General features: G+C 44.5%; 1 protein-coding gene across 1 annotated transcript; it reads left to right on the top strand.

Annotated features, from left to right (window-relative positions):
- Positions 1-1,185: 1,185 nt before the first annotated feature.
- LOC144156088 (uncharacterized) lies at positions 1,186-17,754 on the top strand. The gene is made up of 10 exons (XM_077687880.1): positions 1,186-2,037; positions 6,422-6,457; positions 7,368-7,403; positions 11,561-11,596; positions 12,770-12,805; positions 13,030-13,065; positions 16,300-16,335; positions 16,592-16,627; positions 16,865-16,900; positions 17,635-17,754. The coding sequence occupies exons 2-10, from the start codon at positions 6,436-6,438 to the stop codon at positions 17,733-17,735; spliced, it is 375 nt and encodes a 124-aa protein (XP_077544006.1). The 5' UTR covers positions 1,186-2,037; positions 6,422-6,435; the 3' UTR covers positions 17,736-17,754.
- The last annotated feature ends 781 nt before the right edge of the window (positions 17,755-18,535 follow it).

Below are 18,535 nucleotides of genomic sequence, written 5' to 3'. Positions count from 1 at the left end.
TTAAGGTCCTATTTTACAGCTAAAACATTCGGGGGAGGGGTAGAGCGGCGGTAGAGCAAGTGTGAGTCTGGATGACGTAAGTTAGGTGTGTCTGGAGCGTATGATGAGGTGCTTGTATAGTGCGCCGTTGCTCCAGATTGTACGTTGATGTTCTTGTCCGATTGCTCTTCTGACTCTTGTCCCCTAGAACCATGGCACGGGCGTCAGCTTGTTCACCTACCGAGGGGTGCGCTCGGTCATTACTCCTTATACTTCAGACTCGGTATGGTATGGAGTAGAGATTATGCTGATAATCCACTTCCCTTCATGTTGACGGGTGGTGCTGAGCACGAAATGAAACCACGGGAGTTCAGGAAAATTCAGACCACCAACGTATGCCCGGAAGAGTCAGTCGCGATGTAATCGGCTGCTAGGCGATGGCCGGAGCAATGTCCACCTGCTCCGAAATTGCGATTTATCCTATAATGGAGTGTAGAGCTGTGTCCTAAGAGTTGTGTTTACTTGGTGAGTAAACTGAAGTGATTCAGTGAGCGCGACGTCTCCCAGCACGAACACACGTAAATATCGTACCTTATCCTTGTACCGATCAGAGCAAGGCATTCAGATTATCCTCGTATGAATCACAGCAGGCCATTCAAATTGTTATGATTAATGCAAAGAATAAAGGTTTGTATCAGCGTCCTCTTCGGTTAATAACTTTTTAATGAGAAATATCATCCCAGACAAAATGGGAAACAGTAGAAATCTGGGAGAGGGGGGGGGGGGGGCAGTGTTTCTCAGAATGACAGGCAGTCAACATGTCAGCAACGGCGTAATTCCGATACTTGCGGTAAACTCATCAAGGTGTTTGCGCATGCCTTCATGAACAAGTGGCGCTACATCTTAAAGATGGGATAAGTGTTCAAGGAAGCAAACAAACGGGGAAGGGGGGGGGGGGAGGGGCAGTTCAAGCTACACTCTGATTCAACCTTGCGTGGTGCAGCAGTGATTTAATTGAGCAGTTAATCAATTTGATCAATTTTGCTAAAGTTTGGGTTTGGGCTAGTTGGTTCATATTTAAACTGGGAAACAGCGCTTTAAACGAGGACAGCGAAGAAGATACAGACACTAGACAGACAGCGCTAGTGTCTGTGTCTTCTTCTTCGCTGTCCTCGTTTAAAGCGCTGTTTCCCAGTTTAAATATGATCAATTTTGGCAGTATTAGTCAGTAGTTCACATTAACCACTTCTGAACCGGTCGAAATCGTCAATAGAATTTAGCAGAACTACAAAATTTTGTTCGAACTCCATGCCCTGCTTCCGACCACGGCGCACAAGAAGGTGTTCTTAGCAAACAGTAAATTTCAGGCAGCTGCGCACTGTGCTCGAGGTTAATTATTGAGACTGAACAAGCAAATCAAGCATCACATAAAGGTATGACGCAAGAGCCTTGAGCTTGTGCTATTTTTGCCTTTAGCAAAATTACACAATGACGCGCCACGATATTTTCTATGGATTCGGGAAAGGAAAGCCAAGAAGCAGGCTCACGGCCGATAGAGTTGATCTTCATATAGCTAGCCATGGTTCAGCAAAGTGCGAACTGGCGGCGCAGCCTTTGCGACGAATCCAAGAGGGCTGGAATGCACGTGCTCAAATGTTGAATCCCCAACCGTTGGGGCTGTACAAAAGTATCCGTGTATAACAAACGTTCCGTCATACGCTCAAAAACGCAAACTGATCTAAATTAAAGCGGAGCCTTCTGCTATAGCTCCCCTCGCAGGAGTCATGGCCGAAGTGGAGCTACAGCTCGTTAGCCGCCGTACATCTTCTTTATGTGGTTAGGTTATTTATGGCTCATTATCTTGCTTGCTTACAGATGGGACGGCACAGACGGCACCGAAGCCGGTCCTCTACAGCGCAGGCTACCGTGGCACCTACAGAAGTGCTTACAGCGGTGGTCACTACGAAACTAGTTACAAAAGTACCTACCAGCACGGCAGCTTCAATCACAGCGGCAACACCGGTGGAAGCTACAGTGGTAGCCACAACGCAGACGAACGTGAGCTTCCTTCCTGAGCACTGCCCGCTAGATTCTTTCCTTTTCGGGAATATTTGATTATCCCTAAATGTCGGCTGTAGCGCCTTATCTGCAGAGCAGCCACTGGGCTTGCAAGTGAGAACAAGCTCATAAGGACAGTTAAAAAGACTGCCGCCGCCTGCAGTGTTGCACGCGTACAGGTGTTATCCATACCCTTGATTGCGGAGAGCTGTTCAGTAAGCATACGCCATTGATCTCCCAGCTTCGAGCCGCTCTGTATAATTTGGTCTTCGAGACCGGCTTCTTTCCGAGGGCTACTTACAAATATGACCTACCAGCACGAGAAGATCGAAACATACACTTCTCACTTTTTCTGTTAAAGGGCTAGAAAAAAGTACGTATTCACGCCTTCACAGGGTTCAAAACTGTCTTCTTTCCACAGCTCCACGTTGCTTCATAGGATACAAATCCGTTAAATTTTGACTAGATGCTGCTGACACAAAAAGATGTTATTTTAGGTGCATTCCGATTTCCGTTCCAATAAGTGAACGCGTGTTTCCTGTGGGTGTATATTTTCTCTTATTTCTGTCGTGATTGTTCATCTAATGAGTTAAGTTATTGTCAAGTTTGTCTTAAACGTTCTTACGATAGGACATTAAAACTACCCGTTAAAAATGGTGTGGAAGATTGGCGACACAAAAAAAGCAAGCACTACAAGATTCCGCTCGAAAGTCTAAGATTTATTTATTTATTTATTTATTTATTTATTTATTTATTTATTTATTTATTTATTTATTTATTTATTTATTTATTTATTTATTTATTTATTTATTTATTTATTTATTTATTTATTTATTTATTTATTTATTTATTTATTTATTTATTTATTTATTTATTTATTTATTTATTTATTTATTTATTTATTTATTTATTTATTTATTTATTTATTTATTTTCAGGCGCCGAAGTTTGTTGCGCGAGGGGGAACAAAATAAAAAACAGATACACAGCGCTGTACATTAGAATTTCATTGGGCCAAAGAATGAAGACAACGAAGCATCATGAATTTGGTAATGCAGGGTATTGTGAACATCTTGGTATCAGGGTGGGTAGAAAGGTAAAACAGAAGCAATACGGAATGGCATAAAACATATTATATGACATCATTAAACAATTTTAGTCTACAATGTCAATTTTAAACAAAGAAAAGAAAGCGTTACAATATTAAAAGAAGATTACGATCAGTGAATAAGCTTTCAAGCAAAATGGCTTTTGAGCCACTAATGAAATGCATCCCGGTTCGATAAGCAAGCGATGGCTTTTCTAAGATCATTCCACAATGAAATGGCACGTGGCAGGGCAGATTGTTTAAGGAACGTGTTTTACCAAATATTCGCTTGAAACTGAATTGATTATGAAGCCGTGCTGACATGCGTATATGTGCTTCCAGAGGCAATGGGGATAACGTAGCTGAATTTGTGTATTTGTGCAGAAGACAGAGAAGAGCTATTGAGCGGCAAGTTTCTAATAGCTGAATAGCTGAATCCTATTGTTCGTATTGAATAAGCTTGATGTGGTGACCATACAGATGAAGCAAACTCTAACTGTGGACGAACGAAAGTTGAATACGCTATTTTACGGATGTCAATAGGTGCGTTACGCAAGTTCCGGCGTAGGTAACGTAATGATTTCGGTGCTTTGGCACAGTCTGTGGTTATGAGACGACCATGACAAGTTGAGTGTTAAGTGTACCCCTAGGTATTTGCGTGACGTTGCCCTTTTCAAGTCAGTGGTATTGTGAGGTTAAAATTATTTCGCTTGCGAGAGAAAGAAATTTTACACTTTCCATAAGTTAAGGGTCATCTGCCAGGTTTTACACCAATTAATTAGGTTTAGGTCAGTTTTAAGGGCGATATGATCATGAGGAGTGCTTATGAGACGATATATAATGCAATCGTCTGCAAAAAGCCGCATGGAAGACGAGATATTAGTAGGCAAGTCATTAATGTAAATTAAAAAAGTGAAGTGCCAAAAACACTACTTTGAGGGACGCCCGATGTGACGTCAGTGAAGGGGGAACTGAAGCTATTGACTATTGTAAATTGCTGGCGTAAGGATAAGAAGTTATGGAGCCACGATAGTGTAACGGAACCTAATTAACGGGACGATAATTTAGAGATGAGGCGGCAGTGGGCGACGCGGTCAAAAAGCCTTAGAGTAGTCTAAAAAATTCAATCGCTTTGTAGATTATTATCCATGGTTAAGTGCAAGTCAGTCGTGAATTTCAATAGTTGAGTGTCGCGTTATCACTGCTAAAGCGGGATAATTTCAATTAAACATACTCCCATATCGCATTCATAATGTGTAGAGTGAGGGGGAAAGGGGAGAACATGAGGAGTCTTCATTTTGTCCTCGTGGAGGTTTGAGAAGCTGTGCGCAAATTCCTGCGAGGCGTGAACTTTGGTTGCGGCAGCGTGTTATAGACCCCCCCTTCCCTGCCGCTATTCGTCGCTCCCAACGAGCTTCAGCCCAGATAGCAATTCGGGATGCATGAGGAGGAAGGCGTACCCTGTATGCGAAAAAAATTCCTGCGAACCATGAACCCTAATATAGCAACGCATTCGAGGTAAGCATTATATAGTGATTCATGTGTAAACCACATGATTCTGAAAAAAAAAAAGCTCATCAGGAAGAATACTGTCCAATTCGCAGTTCTATGAAAGGCCCTGAACGTTTTCATCGCTTTGCTGGCGCCTTTAGGTCCCCAAAAGCATTGTTTAGAACTTTCCTTATCTTGCAGATCTCCACCAACCACTCCTGTGGAAATCCTCTAAATCATTGAGCACAGTGAAATCGCTGCGCGTAAACCATGCATCTGCCATATTTGTAATTTAGATGCTGCGGAGCAGGAACAACATGCAGGGTTGCCTTTTCGGTTCTTTTTTTTTCAGTTTCTTTTAATACCGACAGTATCTCAACAATTCGTCGGGCATCATGGCTACATGCAGGTTGGTTGGTTGGTTTTCACAATGATGGGATCCAAAGACGACAGAGATCAAATGTTTTTTCTACCATCTGTGCATATCCCCGACGGGGTGCCCCGCCTCTTCCACCTGCAGTCCCAACGCTCTCGACGGCAGCGGTGTTTGTTCCAAATGCCTCCACGATTGATGGCCGGAGAACGTGGTTCCCCGAAAAATGGAATCGCAGGTCCCGGTTGCATATATTCGCTTTCGCGGATATGACAGCCTGGGAGTTCTTGATCGGCCCGAAAGCTTCGTGCGCGCCTCCACACATCCGCCGCGCCTGCGTCATCACCGCAAAACGACTCTTTTCTTCGTGTCGCGGCAGTTTTGAAACGCCTGTTGAAGCTCAGAGCAAGGGAAACGGGATTTTGGGTGTGCGTGCGACACAGCCTCGTTGTGCATTTCCGGGCGAAAACGGGGTCTCTCTGTCATCACGACGACCCGCGACGTCCCGTAATTCACTTACATGGCTCGCGCAGGGCGCGGATCGCTGTGCGATAGAATGCTGAGCAAAAACGGAATCTTTTATTCACCCTCTCCGGCCGCAATCCCATAGCACGCCAGCGTCAACATCCGCCGCTGCTGATGCCTTTGCGATCCAGGATTTCACGTTCATTATTTGTCCCGATTTTGTCCCCGTCTGTAGCGCTGTTTTTCTTCGAAGTAGAAATGCACCAACAAGTCCGTCAGCAAACCCTTCGCACTAACGTTTTTTTTTTTGTGTGTGTGTGTGTGTGGGTAGGAGGGGGGGGGGGGTTAAGATATGCGCAATAACATTTTTTCTACCTCCACGCTGTTTGAACCGTCTCAACGTCTTTTTCACCCTCGGATGTGAAATTATCAGTAAGGCCACACGCTTAGGTTTCTATCTAAATCGCTGTCAATCCGAATTGGTCACGAGTCACACCCTCTCTGTCGGAAGGATCTGTCTAGGACCACTGTTTTATGTCAGCAATATTGCGCGCGGTACCCTATGCATGGGTAGTCATCTGATGTTTCAACCTTTGTATCAATACTCGCACGACTAAATAACTGCACGCCTTAGAATACCCCATACATACGTCTATTCCCCGCAGGTACATTCAGTTACGACCAGTTTTGGTCGGAACAGGTTCATTGCGGAGGATACTAATTTTTTTAGATACTTACATTAATAGAGACACGACAAAAGCTGCAAACCTTGCTTTCCTAATTTCGTGTCTATTTCTTATTTCGAGTATACAGTCAATACCCGACGTAGTTCGCATGGTTTTTTTTTTATCTCTAACGGATACTGATGTCGTCTACCCGTAATCACAGAACCTTCGAATCTTATGATGCCTTCGTGGAGCCGCAGGTTATTGTCGTGAACGAATAAATCAATGTTTTTTTCTCTTTCAGATGTGACAGCGGACATGCTACAAGTGAACTGTGTTGGTAAGCTGCCCACTATTCCTGCTATATTTGCTGCGAGCACCTCCTGTCCACTGGAATTTTTGCTAGTCAAGAAAATTTTTTTAAAATAAGGGAAAAAAAGTCGATATTTTTTTTTAAATTTCGTGCTTACGATAGAGCAGGGTTTCACATGTGGCCCGTGGGCTGCATGAGTCCCGCCGGCAGGTTTTGCGTGGCTAGACGGCCGGTCCGAAGGAGAAAAATATATCCTTGCTGTGAGCCCATCTCGAGGTTTGGCACGGGATGTGGAAAAAAAAGACTTGTACCATTGAAGGACTCTGCTTGTACTTACCTTTTCTTGGGGGGGGGGGGGGGGGGATAATTAGATCACTCCGATAGTACTCAGTTCACTTAATTGTTCAAGTGTCCCGTCCCTTACCTTCGAGGCGGGTTCCTCTGGATGTTTGGCCCTGAACCCAAACTCCCTGAATACAATTTCTGAAGCACGCTTTGCGAGTTCCGATTGGCCTGACTGCAAAAAATAATGTCATGAGCCAATGTTACGCGGCTTAAGTTTTCCCCATTTATTCGTAAGGCTGTATCTTTTTAAGTTAAAAACACCCCTCCTGACAGCTCGTATTTTTTTGTTGTTGTTGGAAAGACTTTGTTCTTTACAGAGAAGGTTATTGAAAAGTGACGCTGCTTCACGAGTTTCTAATAAATCTGTTACGCCTTGGGTGTATGCGCTACTGAGAAGGGTATTGTATATGATGCTTATCTAGGAAAATGCCTCCTCGATGAATCTATGGCATCCTTTTTGTGAAACCTGAATCCGTTCCCGATTACATTTTGCCATAGTGTCCCATACTAGCATACTGGAATGTAAACACAAATAAACCAGTGTACAAGCAAATAAAGCAATAAATCAATATTGTATTTTATCTCCTTTCAGATGAACCAGGTGAAACTGGAGAAACTGACTGCGAAGGTGGGTGCTCCCTTTCCGTTCACTGGCCATAGTGAATATACTGAGCACGCTTGCGTTTACTCGAGTCTGAAGAGCAGGGTTTTCGAGTGTGATGCATATCTGCCTTTGAGAAAGTCACGTCGCATCACAGCAATTATCATTACGACCGTTTTCCCAGTAACCGAAGGACGACGTGCTACCCACCGACGTCACGACGCGCAATAATTAGCTCCGTGTCAGGACTATTCTCTTAAAGGGGCCATGCAGACAAAATACAAATTTGTTTTATTCGAAATGTGCGGTGTTTTATAACCTCAAGCGCTTGTCCGGTGGCAAATGATGCTTTATTCACTGAGAAAAAAATCAGTTTAAGCTAAAATGATCCTCCCGCCTAATCGTGTTTCGTGACGTCTGAGATGACGTAACAAGGACAGGTCTTCAAGCGAACATTGGTGCGCTTTTTACTCTGCAGCATAAAGCCGAACGCCATTATTGCTGTTAGCCCTCCAAGATGGCGTCACCATATTGCGCAGGACCACTGCCTGCTTTTGATTTGTTTCTGACCGTATTTTCACCTGGCTTGTTTTTGCTACGGTAGGTAGTAATCGTTTCGTGAAACATGTGGTACGCTCGACAAACAGGGTCAGGTAAGACAATGTCGCTTACGCCATTCGGCGACTGTCGTATGAGACAACCCCTAGCGCCGCACTGCTGTGCAGTTATAACAAGCACAGCGCGCGCAGTATACCAACAGAAGTGCGCACTGGTACTTCCATTTTTACGTTTACTTTCGTAACTTCCGTTGTTTAACCCTACCATTCTCACTGCTATAAAATAAATATGCATTACATTCAGGCGGTAATAGCTTGTTTTGCAATCTTATAAGCCCTACCTAACTTGCGTTTGCTTTTGCCGGCTTCAGCCAATCGCACAGCTGTGCATATTACGTCGTAGGTTCTAGTGCGGGAAATGAGCTAGTGGATCGCATGGCCGTTCCCTTTTTTCCTAATTATAAAGCGTATTTGAGCGATGTCTACGTTACAATTTGTCTCAGTATAATTTTAACGAGGCAATATTTCGAATGAACCAAACTTGTGTTTTGTCTGCATGGTCCCTTGAAAGTCACCGCGACGCTCACTAGTGGCAAAGTAAATAGGGGCGGAAGTGCCCACATGGGTCATTCGGCCGCTCCTTAGCGCTTCTGGTCAAGAGGTCCAACGAGTCAAATGTCACACGAGTCAAAGGTCAAACGAGTCAATGAGTCAAAGGTCAAACGAGTCAACAAGTGCAACGAGTCAACAGGTCCAATTTGTGTCGAGGTACAACGCGTCAAGAGGCCCAACGAGCTTTATTTTTAATGCGTTGCATTCTTTGACGGGTACCCCCACAGCCATTACCGTGTAACGCCCTGCATTCGCAGAAAATGCAAAATTGGCGGAAATAACACATTTAATCGGTATAGTAGCGTAAACGGAGAAAATTGGTGAATAAAATTTTGAAAAACCAAAAAGGAAAAATAGGAAAATAGAAAACTTTACGAAAATGACCTGACGAAATTAAAAAGTATGCACGTTATACATCCCCTCTAAAAAGCGAAGACTAAACAAAAGACCGGAATAAAAAAAAAACCGTTCCCAATGCAAATAAAAAGTATCGAAAATTAGCAAGCCGTGTAACGCCCTGTATTTCCACAAAAATGAATATTTGGCATAAGTAACCCTTGTAATCGTTATAATAGAGTAAATGGATATAATTGGACGGACAGAATTTTGAAAAAAAGAAAACAAAACAAAAAAATGATTGCGCAAAAATTAACTCCTGAAATCAAAAATATGCATATTATAAATGTCCTCCAAAAAATTAAGTCAAAACTAAACTAAAAAGCTTGGGAAAGAACGTTGGAAATGTGAATAAAAAATAATAACAGACTAACACTGCGGTACGCCTTGCATCTGGGGAAAATACATAATTGGCGAAGTGAAGGCAGTTAACCGGTATATTGCTACAAATAATTGGCGAAAATAAACAAAATAAACTTAGAAACAATAAAATAACCCAACGCATTTGGCTACTCACAGACTGAAGAACTCGCACTCTAGAGAAGGGGCATACGTATTCTACGTATTAGTCACAATTCTTCGAATTTCAGCACATTTTTTTCCCTCCGTTTAATACCCCACAGCCATTCTTAACAACCCCTTCAGCTGTTTTTATAAAACGGCTATAGCCAATAAAATGTCCACGCAAACTCTTGTCCTATAATTTATGCGATTTTATATTGCGAATAATGTCTGCGTATGGCAGTTATTCACTTTTGCTATTTTGATAATTCTGGACAATACAACATGGTCAACATACTGCACAACATACTGCATGGTCACTGGGGAAAATTAGACATACTGTTTGCCCCAATGCATAGTTATATTGCTATTAATGGCCTTTGACGACGATTACTGCTCGACTGCTTGAGTGACATATTTTGGACTTTTTGAATTTAGTATGGTGTTCCAGTCTGTGTTATTTACTCGGTAGCAAGTTAAAAGTAGCAATAGTACATGTAGTGTATCGCTCCGCTAAATCGACGGGCCCGCGATGTCGACACTCGCGCATGTTTGGAAGGAGATAACGCTTAGTGTGTGACATCGTCTTCTTTTCTCACTTAGTTGGTTTGTCGTCGGTGCAGTAAAGTCCGAAAAGTCACGGAAACGTCTCGTAACGGTCGAAATACTCGCAGTAATGCGCTTTTTGCGTCGCGCGGAGGAATAGCTGGCTCCGGTGATGAGGCTCTTCCGTTGTCGTTTCAAAGTTGCACCCGAGTATAGGACACATTTTATACCAATTCTAGGGAAGTGTACCTCAGCACCTCACTTTTAGCTTCCCCTTTAATGTAACTCAGCATTCGTAATCGCAAATATTTCCTTGGGTAAGTTGGTCAGTCCTAAGATCTCGTGTGTTCTACTGATATTCTTTTTTGAAATAGTAACTACCGATCGGGGCCCATCGAAAAGGTTGCCGAATGCTATGGTCTCCAAACCTAATTAATCTTCTTTCAGCGCGTATAGCAGAATTCGCGCTCCTTCGTCCCTGTAAAGTCAAATAATTAATTCTCCGCCTAGTATGTGCGACAACGCAGACACATCCTGTCAAGTACATCCTGTCAAGCAGGTGCGGTTTAAGGGTTATGTTAGTTATTTAACATGAGAAAAGTGTAAGGAAAAATATTCACTCAAAGAGTTAGGCACAGTTACAGGTATCAATCGATGACCAGGGGAATGACAAAAGGGAAAAGAAAAAACTTATGCATATGCACAACTTATATATGTATATTGCCGCGAGCCATGCATTGGGTTTGTTTGTTTTGTTTTTGCCGACCGGCTGCACCGGGCTGTGTTATCTGTGTTATCGGTGGGCCAAGTGAAGCCCGTGTTCCATTCTTTATTTTTATGCCGCACGTACTATCTCTTTTGATAGGGAGAGCGTTTCTAACTAACGTCAACAGCGTCGAATAATCTGCTTTGATCTACAGTGTTCTGGATGAAATCGACGGTTCGAGAAACACTCGCACCCAAAGATAAATTCCCGCAGAGCAGACGCCGCGGCATTCGACTCGCCGACGCTCGCCTGCGCAAGTCACTTTGTTGAGAGTTTCTTCGCCACCTGTGTATTCTTTGAGTTGTTAGGGGAGCACAAGTTCGCTCCAATTGACTTGTTTTTCTCGCAGACAACTTCGTCGTCTTTGGCAGCGTGACAACATAAGTTATTGGTTCTTGGTTCTGTCTGTTCGTGGTTCTTTTATTTGAGGTGATTTGTTACAGCTTGGACCTCTTTACTCGTTGGACCTTTTGACTCACGTTAGCCACGTCAAGAGATCCAACGAGTCAAGAGTTCCAATATTGGAGCTTTTGACGCGTTAAATCTTTCGGAATCTTTCTTAGCAGAGGTGGTTGGGCCGCCCCTTGCTAGCGTTAATGCAGGAACGATAATCCGCTATGCTCGTCACTGCAAACAATTCTGCACATGCAGATGGACACCTCACACTCTCACAGGCGCATAACGAGCATTCACATTGTCGGATCCGTCCCACCCAAAGGAAAGGAGCTAAACATTCGTACCCGCCATCGTTCAACCCTGCATCCTCGTAACCAAGGCGCGAACAAATATATTTTATTTCCTTACAGATGAACGCAGTGAGAGCGAAGAAACCGACTGCAAAGGTGGGTGACCCCTTTCCGTTGCCTGCGCTGTCTAGGACCCTCAAATGTCCAACCTCTGTGCTGCGCTTGAGCAAGTTCCAGATATGTCTGCCGCATTTCTCTGTTGCGATTTGTTTTATCCATAGCATCTCATCGCTCAAAAGCACGACTACGAACAACTGTATTTGGCAGAAATTAGTCTTCAGTTAATTATTTTCCCAGCACAGTTCGCACGCAGCATGGGCTTACTCCCTGGCAGAGAGTATTTTTAAAATTGTAAAATTTTAAACGAAAACGAGGTGACAACACAAGCGTTTCACTGTTTTCAACAAGGCAGCTTGCTTAATACGCGAAATTGGGTTGAGTGGCCTTACAGAACTTGTATAGTTACCCTTGGCGACAGTTATGACGCAGTGTTCATAAGAAAAACGTACGATTTTTATTTACCCCAATGCAATTTTTTGACAGATAAGGGATGCATCTACTGCCAAGGCGAGAGAGAAAAGGGCTTCTATTTAACGCCTGTCTGGACCTCTAGTCCCATGCATTGCCATGCAGCATTCCTAGATGGAGCGCGTTGTTTTCAATGCACGGAACCATGACTATGACCAGGGACCACGAACACAAATCACAACCTTGTGTTAGTTTAAAGAACTGTCCTTTGATTACTCGCTCAGCTCTATTATGGCCTCACAGACGTTGTTTTCACCATAAAAAATGAAACATCGAAAAACAAGGGGAAATATTAAAAACAGAGTTTTGGGTATTTGAACTAGTATTTAAATAACATTATCGAACGGTACAAGAGGCCACAATAACTCTGTCATGTCTCTTAGCGGTGGCTTTCTTCTGGGGCCGCCAGTCGCGTAAAATAGTCCCTAGGACGGCATAAGGACTGGACGAGAAAGTGGCTGGTGAATAGTCCCTACTTCGTTTGTTTTCCGTAAAACGGAAACCTGTTTTGTGTATTGGTCGCTTTAAACTGCAAATAATTTTTCACACTTCGCCAATAATTCAACTTTTCGAACCGGTTCGCGAACCGGTTCGGTACGTGATTAAGTTAAACCAGAACTGAGCTGGAACGAAATGAATTCATCTGAATCCGAACTGTAGCTGAACCGGTATTTTTTTTTTCGGTTAGACACCGTAAAATAAACCAGTGTATACAAATAAATAACGTGTATTTCCTTTCAGATGAACAGGGTGAGAGGTTGGAAACCGACTGCGAAGGTGGGTGTTCCATTTCATTTTAGAGACTACGTTGAATACCCTGATACACGCTGGCGTATATACGCTACTGAAAAAGAGCGTTTTAGAATACGTGCATCCAGGGGAGGTCTCTCCTATGAATTAAAGGTATATTATAGTGAAACGGGAGTCCCAAACAGTAAATGTAAACGTGAATAAACCAGTTTATAAACAAAGGAATACACCCGTATGTTATTTCCTTTCAGACGAACCGAGTGAGCGGTCCGATACCGACTGCAAAGGTAGGTGTTCCACTTCCATTCACAGAAAATATTTAGGCCTATTATACTAGAACGCGCTATCTTATTTTATGTGCGCTACTGAAGCGAAATTTTAGAATATTGGCACGGGGCAGCCTTCTTGGTGAAGAAGCAGCTGCAAAGCAGCGGCTTCGTGCGGTGTATGTGGTCGGGCTGGGAGGAAGACGAAGGCGACAATCGGTCTGCACCCAGCACGAACTGGACCTGTCAGCTGATGCCTCTCCTGCAGTGCATACTACCTCTTTTAACTAAATACCCTTCAATTTTGTTTCATTGTGGTGGTAGTGCAACGGCAATCACGTGAGGTGACAGAGTTTCACTGGAACTGACGGCGTCGATGTGGACAAGCTCGTTTGAATGAGCGTGTGAGCAGTCTTAATCAGTGTGATCTCACGCTCATGCTAGCCAACACTATTTTCGACCTGAAGGAAACAACGCGCCTCTGTTTTCAAACCCGCAAGCACGACCATCCACCTGGGAGACCTGCTAGGAAAAGTTAGACCTCGTTTGGTGAGCCCATTGGTCGCTATCTCGCCGCCAAGAAAGAGCCTTTGAAATGTGCCAAGACGGCCACAACGCCTTCCTTGGCTTACATCGAGGACGTGCTCTTCGTCCCTCTGCACAAGGTCGACCGCACGATGTCCGGGTGAGACAATATCGGCCGCATCTTGAAAGGTACTGCGACGACGCCTTTCAATTGCGTATCTTTAAGGATTTCTTGACAGCTGACGACGTCATTGCGGAGTTCCGGCGCTTCGAGAAGCTCAATGCCGCTGCATCGTGCACAACTTCACCAATCTTCCAAACACAGCGGCGACGTCACCCTGGGGGACTTACCAGTTCATTCGCGAGACACGGCAAAACGGTGGAACGTATAGTGGAATTCTTCCAAATGCCGTTTCGGACTTAAGCAAATCAACATTCTTGGTCACCTTGTTAACGCACGCATCTTGAGACTCAATATCCAAAAAAACTGACGGCAGGCCAAAGCTTTCGGGGAACCCTTCAGAGTTCCCCGAAAGAGTGCTCAGCTTTCTTAGTTTGTTCTCCTATTTTTGATGCTTTGTCCGAGGTTATGCGGACGAGTGCAAATCAAGTTCGTGCATTTTCAACGTTAACTCGCCTCCAATCTTAAGCCATTTCGTTGCTCTCTCCCCGAGATCCGCGCTGATGATAGCAGTCACGGCGCCGGAGCTGTTTCGGCGCAATGCCAGCGTAGCCACTAGGTGAGCATGGTCGCTTATGCCAATCGTTCATCCTCTGAAAACGAAACTGAACGCAGTACCTGGCTGTATAGGCTGTCGCGAAGTTGATTGATTGTAGGGTTTAACGCGCCGACGCAACGCAGGCGATGGGGCGCGCCGTAGTGGAGGACTCCGGATTAATTTTGACCACCTGGGGATCTTTCACGTGCGCCGAAATCGCGTACACACGCGCGTTTTTGCTTTTCGCCTCCATCAGAAAAGCGGCCGCCGCGGCCGGGAATCGAACCCGCGTGCTCGTGCCTGTCGCGAAGTTCACCTTTTTGACCGGCCCTTCTCTCTTTGTGTCAGATGCTTAGCTCGCTTTCCTCCATGGAGGACTCAAAAGGGAGGCTGCTGGGCTCTCCGGCTGCATCAGGATGCTGGCTGCTTTGCCGCTGGTCGAGAGTGGTTACTATACCTCCACCCTGCTTCACATCGGGAATGAACAACGACGGGGTGCCTGCGGTCCATCATTGGTCGCCTAAGCTCTGCCCGCCGGGGCGCTTCACACTTGGCCTGTTTATATTCAAACCTTCGTTCTGACGTTCCCAAGGTCCTGCTCGTCGCTCCCGAACACATACGCTCGGCTTTCCTTCACCAACTTTAAGATAGACCAACCGCCAATCACTTAGGCAATGCACGAACCTGCGACCACATTCGGCTCCGGCTTTTTAGGCCGAATATGCACCGATCGGTCAAACATTACGACCTCGTGTCATCATGCGGACCCTGCCAGCGACGAAAAACCCCTACTGCGGCATCGGCTGGTCTCTTGCCTTTCATCGGCGTCCCAATCAAACTGTTTTATCACATCGGCCTCGATTTGCTTGGACATGTTCTTCCTTCCACTTACAGAAGCGTCGCCGTCGCCTCCGATCATGCAACCGGCTATGCCATCAATACCAGGGCGCTTCCCATCAGTTGTGGTACCGACGCTGCTGACATCCTCGTCATTATCCATGGAACCCCTCACCAACTCCTGACCAATCGAGGTCGGTGCTTTTTGGCACAACTCCTCGAGGAGCGCCGGCTCCGCTTGTGCTCCTAAACACCAGCCTACTACTGCCTAACATACTCAGACCAATGGTCCGACTGAATCGCAGGCTAACAACTAGCCATCGAACCATCGTTACGTGGGATGCAACTCACCGTATGTGACGTTCGCATCCAACTCGTCACGAAGTGACACCCTTTTTTTGTACGGGCGGCAACGAAGATTGCTGTTGGATACGTTATTTCATTCTGCCACTGCTCCCTCCACAGACTATGCGCTCGATGTCATTGCTCGCGCTGACGTAGCTCCACAGATCGCCCGCAAGCGCATGAATAAATCCCTAGCTGACCACAAGAGTGCGTACGACAACCGCCATCGTCCTGCGCAGGATGCTCTGGTTTCCTCGTCATCCCGTGGATACTTCATTTAAACTGATTCCCACTATAGAACGGCCCTTACAATATGTTGCGCCTGGCGATCAATGTGACGTTCGAGATCACCTTGCTCCAGTTACACCCGCAGGCTCCTCCCCACATTGTTCACGCCGCCAGACTTAAACCGGACACTGGCGGCGCCCTCCTGGTCCAGCCTAAAAAACGCCGGTACGACGCTTTTTCCGCCGGGATGGTTTCAGGGCAGCCTTGTTGAAGAAGCAACTGTTATGCAGTGAATCCTTCGGGGATTTGTATGGCTCCCGGCACGAATTGAATCTCGGTCAGCTGCTGTCTCCCATGCAGTGAATACGACCTCTTTGTACATAATGTAAATGTAGCTGTTCTGACCCCGCCAGCCACGTCTTAATGATACGTATCTGGCTCTAAGGAGAGATGTTTATGAATCTAAGCGTCTGTTTTGTCAATCCTTAATTCGCTCGCGATTACCTGTTTCCATAGTGTCCCACAGTAGAATATAGTAATGTAAACGTAAATAAAACTTTGTATGCAAATAAATAAATCAATATATTTTATTTAATTGCAGATGAACGAAGTGAGAGGGGTGAAACCGACCGCGAAGGTGGGTGTTTAACCTTCGTTTCCAGAACATATTGGTTATGCTAAAGAACGCTGGCGTATAGACGCTATTGAGGAGGAGGGTTTTTGAATTTGCGTATCTGGGGAAAGATTTCCTCTATTAACCTGATGCATCTTTTTGTGAAACCGGAATTCATTAACTATTATTTTTAGCTATAGACTAGTATCCAACACTAGAACACATGAACGTAAACAAATCAGTGTATAAAAAATAAATCAATTCGTTCTATTTCTTTCAGATGAACTCAGTGAGCGGGATGAACCCGACCGTGGCGGTGGGTGTTCCACTTAGAGACCACAGTGAATATACTGAAGCACCCTGGCGTGCATACGCTACTCATGACGGTTTTAGAATATGTGTACCTGTAAAAATTCTTTTGTGAATCATCTTTTTGTCAAACCTCAAATATTCGCTATTGCCTTGTGCCATAAGGCCGCACACTACACCACAGTAATGTAAACGTGAATAAACCTTCGCATAATAAATAAGTCAATATATTATTTCCTTTCAGATGAACCATGTAAGAAGGCAGAAGCTGACCGTGATGGTGGGTTCTTTCTGCAGTTTGAACATACTGAATGCACTACTAAAGCCGGCTGGCGTATATACACACTGAGCCAATCTTGTGGATCAGCTTCACCACGACTGTATTGACCAATCCATGCAGAAAACAATAAAATTTAGCCGAATGACGATGTCAAGCATACGTTTTTACTCAGGTTTGCTACGAGCCGTGGCATCACATATTTGATTGAGTCAAATGATATGCGCGTTGCTGTCATTCGCCGCATTTCTTCTGCTGGCGGCAGGGATTGACAGGGTAACGGAGGGGCTCCACGGGGGCGGGAATAAAATCTGGGGGCAAGAAATGGATCTGGGCGACGCAGGATAGCAGTTAAAACCCGCAGCAACCTACGCAACACCGTAAAGAAGGCTGCGGAAAAGGGCAATACCACGACCAGAAATAAATTTTATCAAAAGGCTAATCCATCGTGCTGTGCTAAATACTAACGGGTGAAAAAGGGCGTGTCGTCACTCATTCCAGTGGTAAGGACACCAGGGCTAGAACTTTGTCGTATGAATGTGGGAGAAGGTCAAGTAAAGTTTCGCCATCTGCCTTTACAGGGGTCGGTAAATCATAACGTTTATAAAAGTAATCCTTCGGGTTCCTGTCAGTTTATAGCTTTCTCATTAAGCAGCTACAAATCGTGTGTAATATCTCACTCCTGCGGAAGAAATGGTCATGAACAAATAAAGGACTCAATTCTTTTTTTCTTCCAGACGTCTCGAGTGTGTTGACGGAACTCGACTACGAAGGTGGGCGCGCCATTATTCCTGCAACATTTTTCAGCAAGCGCCTCCATTCACGGCCTTTTTACTAGTCAGGAAATTACAGCCCACGCGTCTGCTTTGTTTTTGAAACATTACTCGTCCATAGAAAATAAAATAAATTATGTTGTTACACAATTTTACATTCAGAATATGCTGCCGTACGTCAACAGCAATTCGCTGTTATAATTGCCGTGTTACACTTGAACGAGTTCAAGATAGAACGGCCGGATTCGTCTAACGATCACAATTTTAGCAACAAACCTCATACACTCAATTTACACTTAGGAGTAACCGGATTGTACCCAAAGTAGTGTTGTCTGCATTTCAACGGAGATATATGTGTAACATATAGGATAATTATCAAAATCTTGCTCCCCTGATGGGATTTACAGGGCCATACTTGAATTTCTTTTAAATTATCAGTGTCTTAATTACTATGTTGGAGCTCTTATTTACGCCATTAAACAAGGCAAAAGTAACCGGAACCCACTGTCGATTGCCAAAGCGAATATGTTTCGTTGTCTCCCGTAGCCACTACTTTAAGATGATTTTTGGGCGACTAAAATTTATTAGTTTTAGTGCCATTGTATCCTTGTGCAATATTACATTAACCCTTCATATCAATTTGTGGTACCTGGCTACCAAAATAATGTATCTCTATTCCTTAACCCTACCACATGATAATGCAATTTAATCTTATTCAAGACAATCTTGATTAGTTTTGCCTCCGTGGCGTCGCGTGTAATTGGTACAAGCACCTAAAATAACCTATAATATTCATACACATAACACGAGGCATGTTTCAGTGAGATCCAACGGATTTTTGTGATGTCGCATTCCCGGTGTGTCA

This window comes from Haemaphysalis longicornis, unplaced genomic scaffold, assembly GCF_048455015.1.
Source record: "Haemaphysalis longicornis isolate Haplotype H1 unplaced genomic scaffold, Haemaphysalis longicornis Haplotype H1 scaffold_1, whole genome shotgun sequence".
Lineage (NCBI taxonomy): Eukaryota > Metazoa > Arthropoda > Arachnida > Ixodida > Ixodidae > Haemaphysalis > Haemaphysalis longicornis.
The sequence above is the reverse complement of the archived record's forward strand: the minus strand, read 5'-3'. Positions and strand labels throughout refer to the sequence as shown.

Bases quoted from the DNA above. Each gene is read 5' to 3' on its own strand.
- LOC144156088 (XM_077687880.1), top strand. From the start codon at position 6,436: ATGCTACAAGTGAACTGTGTTG. The intron at 11,597-12,769 runs GTGGGTGACCCC...ATTTCCTTTCAG, and splicing joins CGAAGAAACCGACTGCAAAG to ATGAACAGGGTGAGAGGTTG. The intron at 16,628-16,864 runs GTGGGTGTTCCA...ATTTCCTTTCAG, and splicing joins GGATGAACCCGACCGTGGCG to ATGAACCATGTAAGAAGGCA.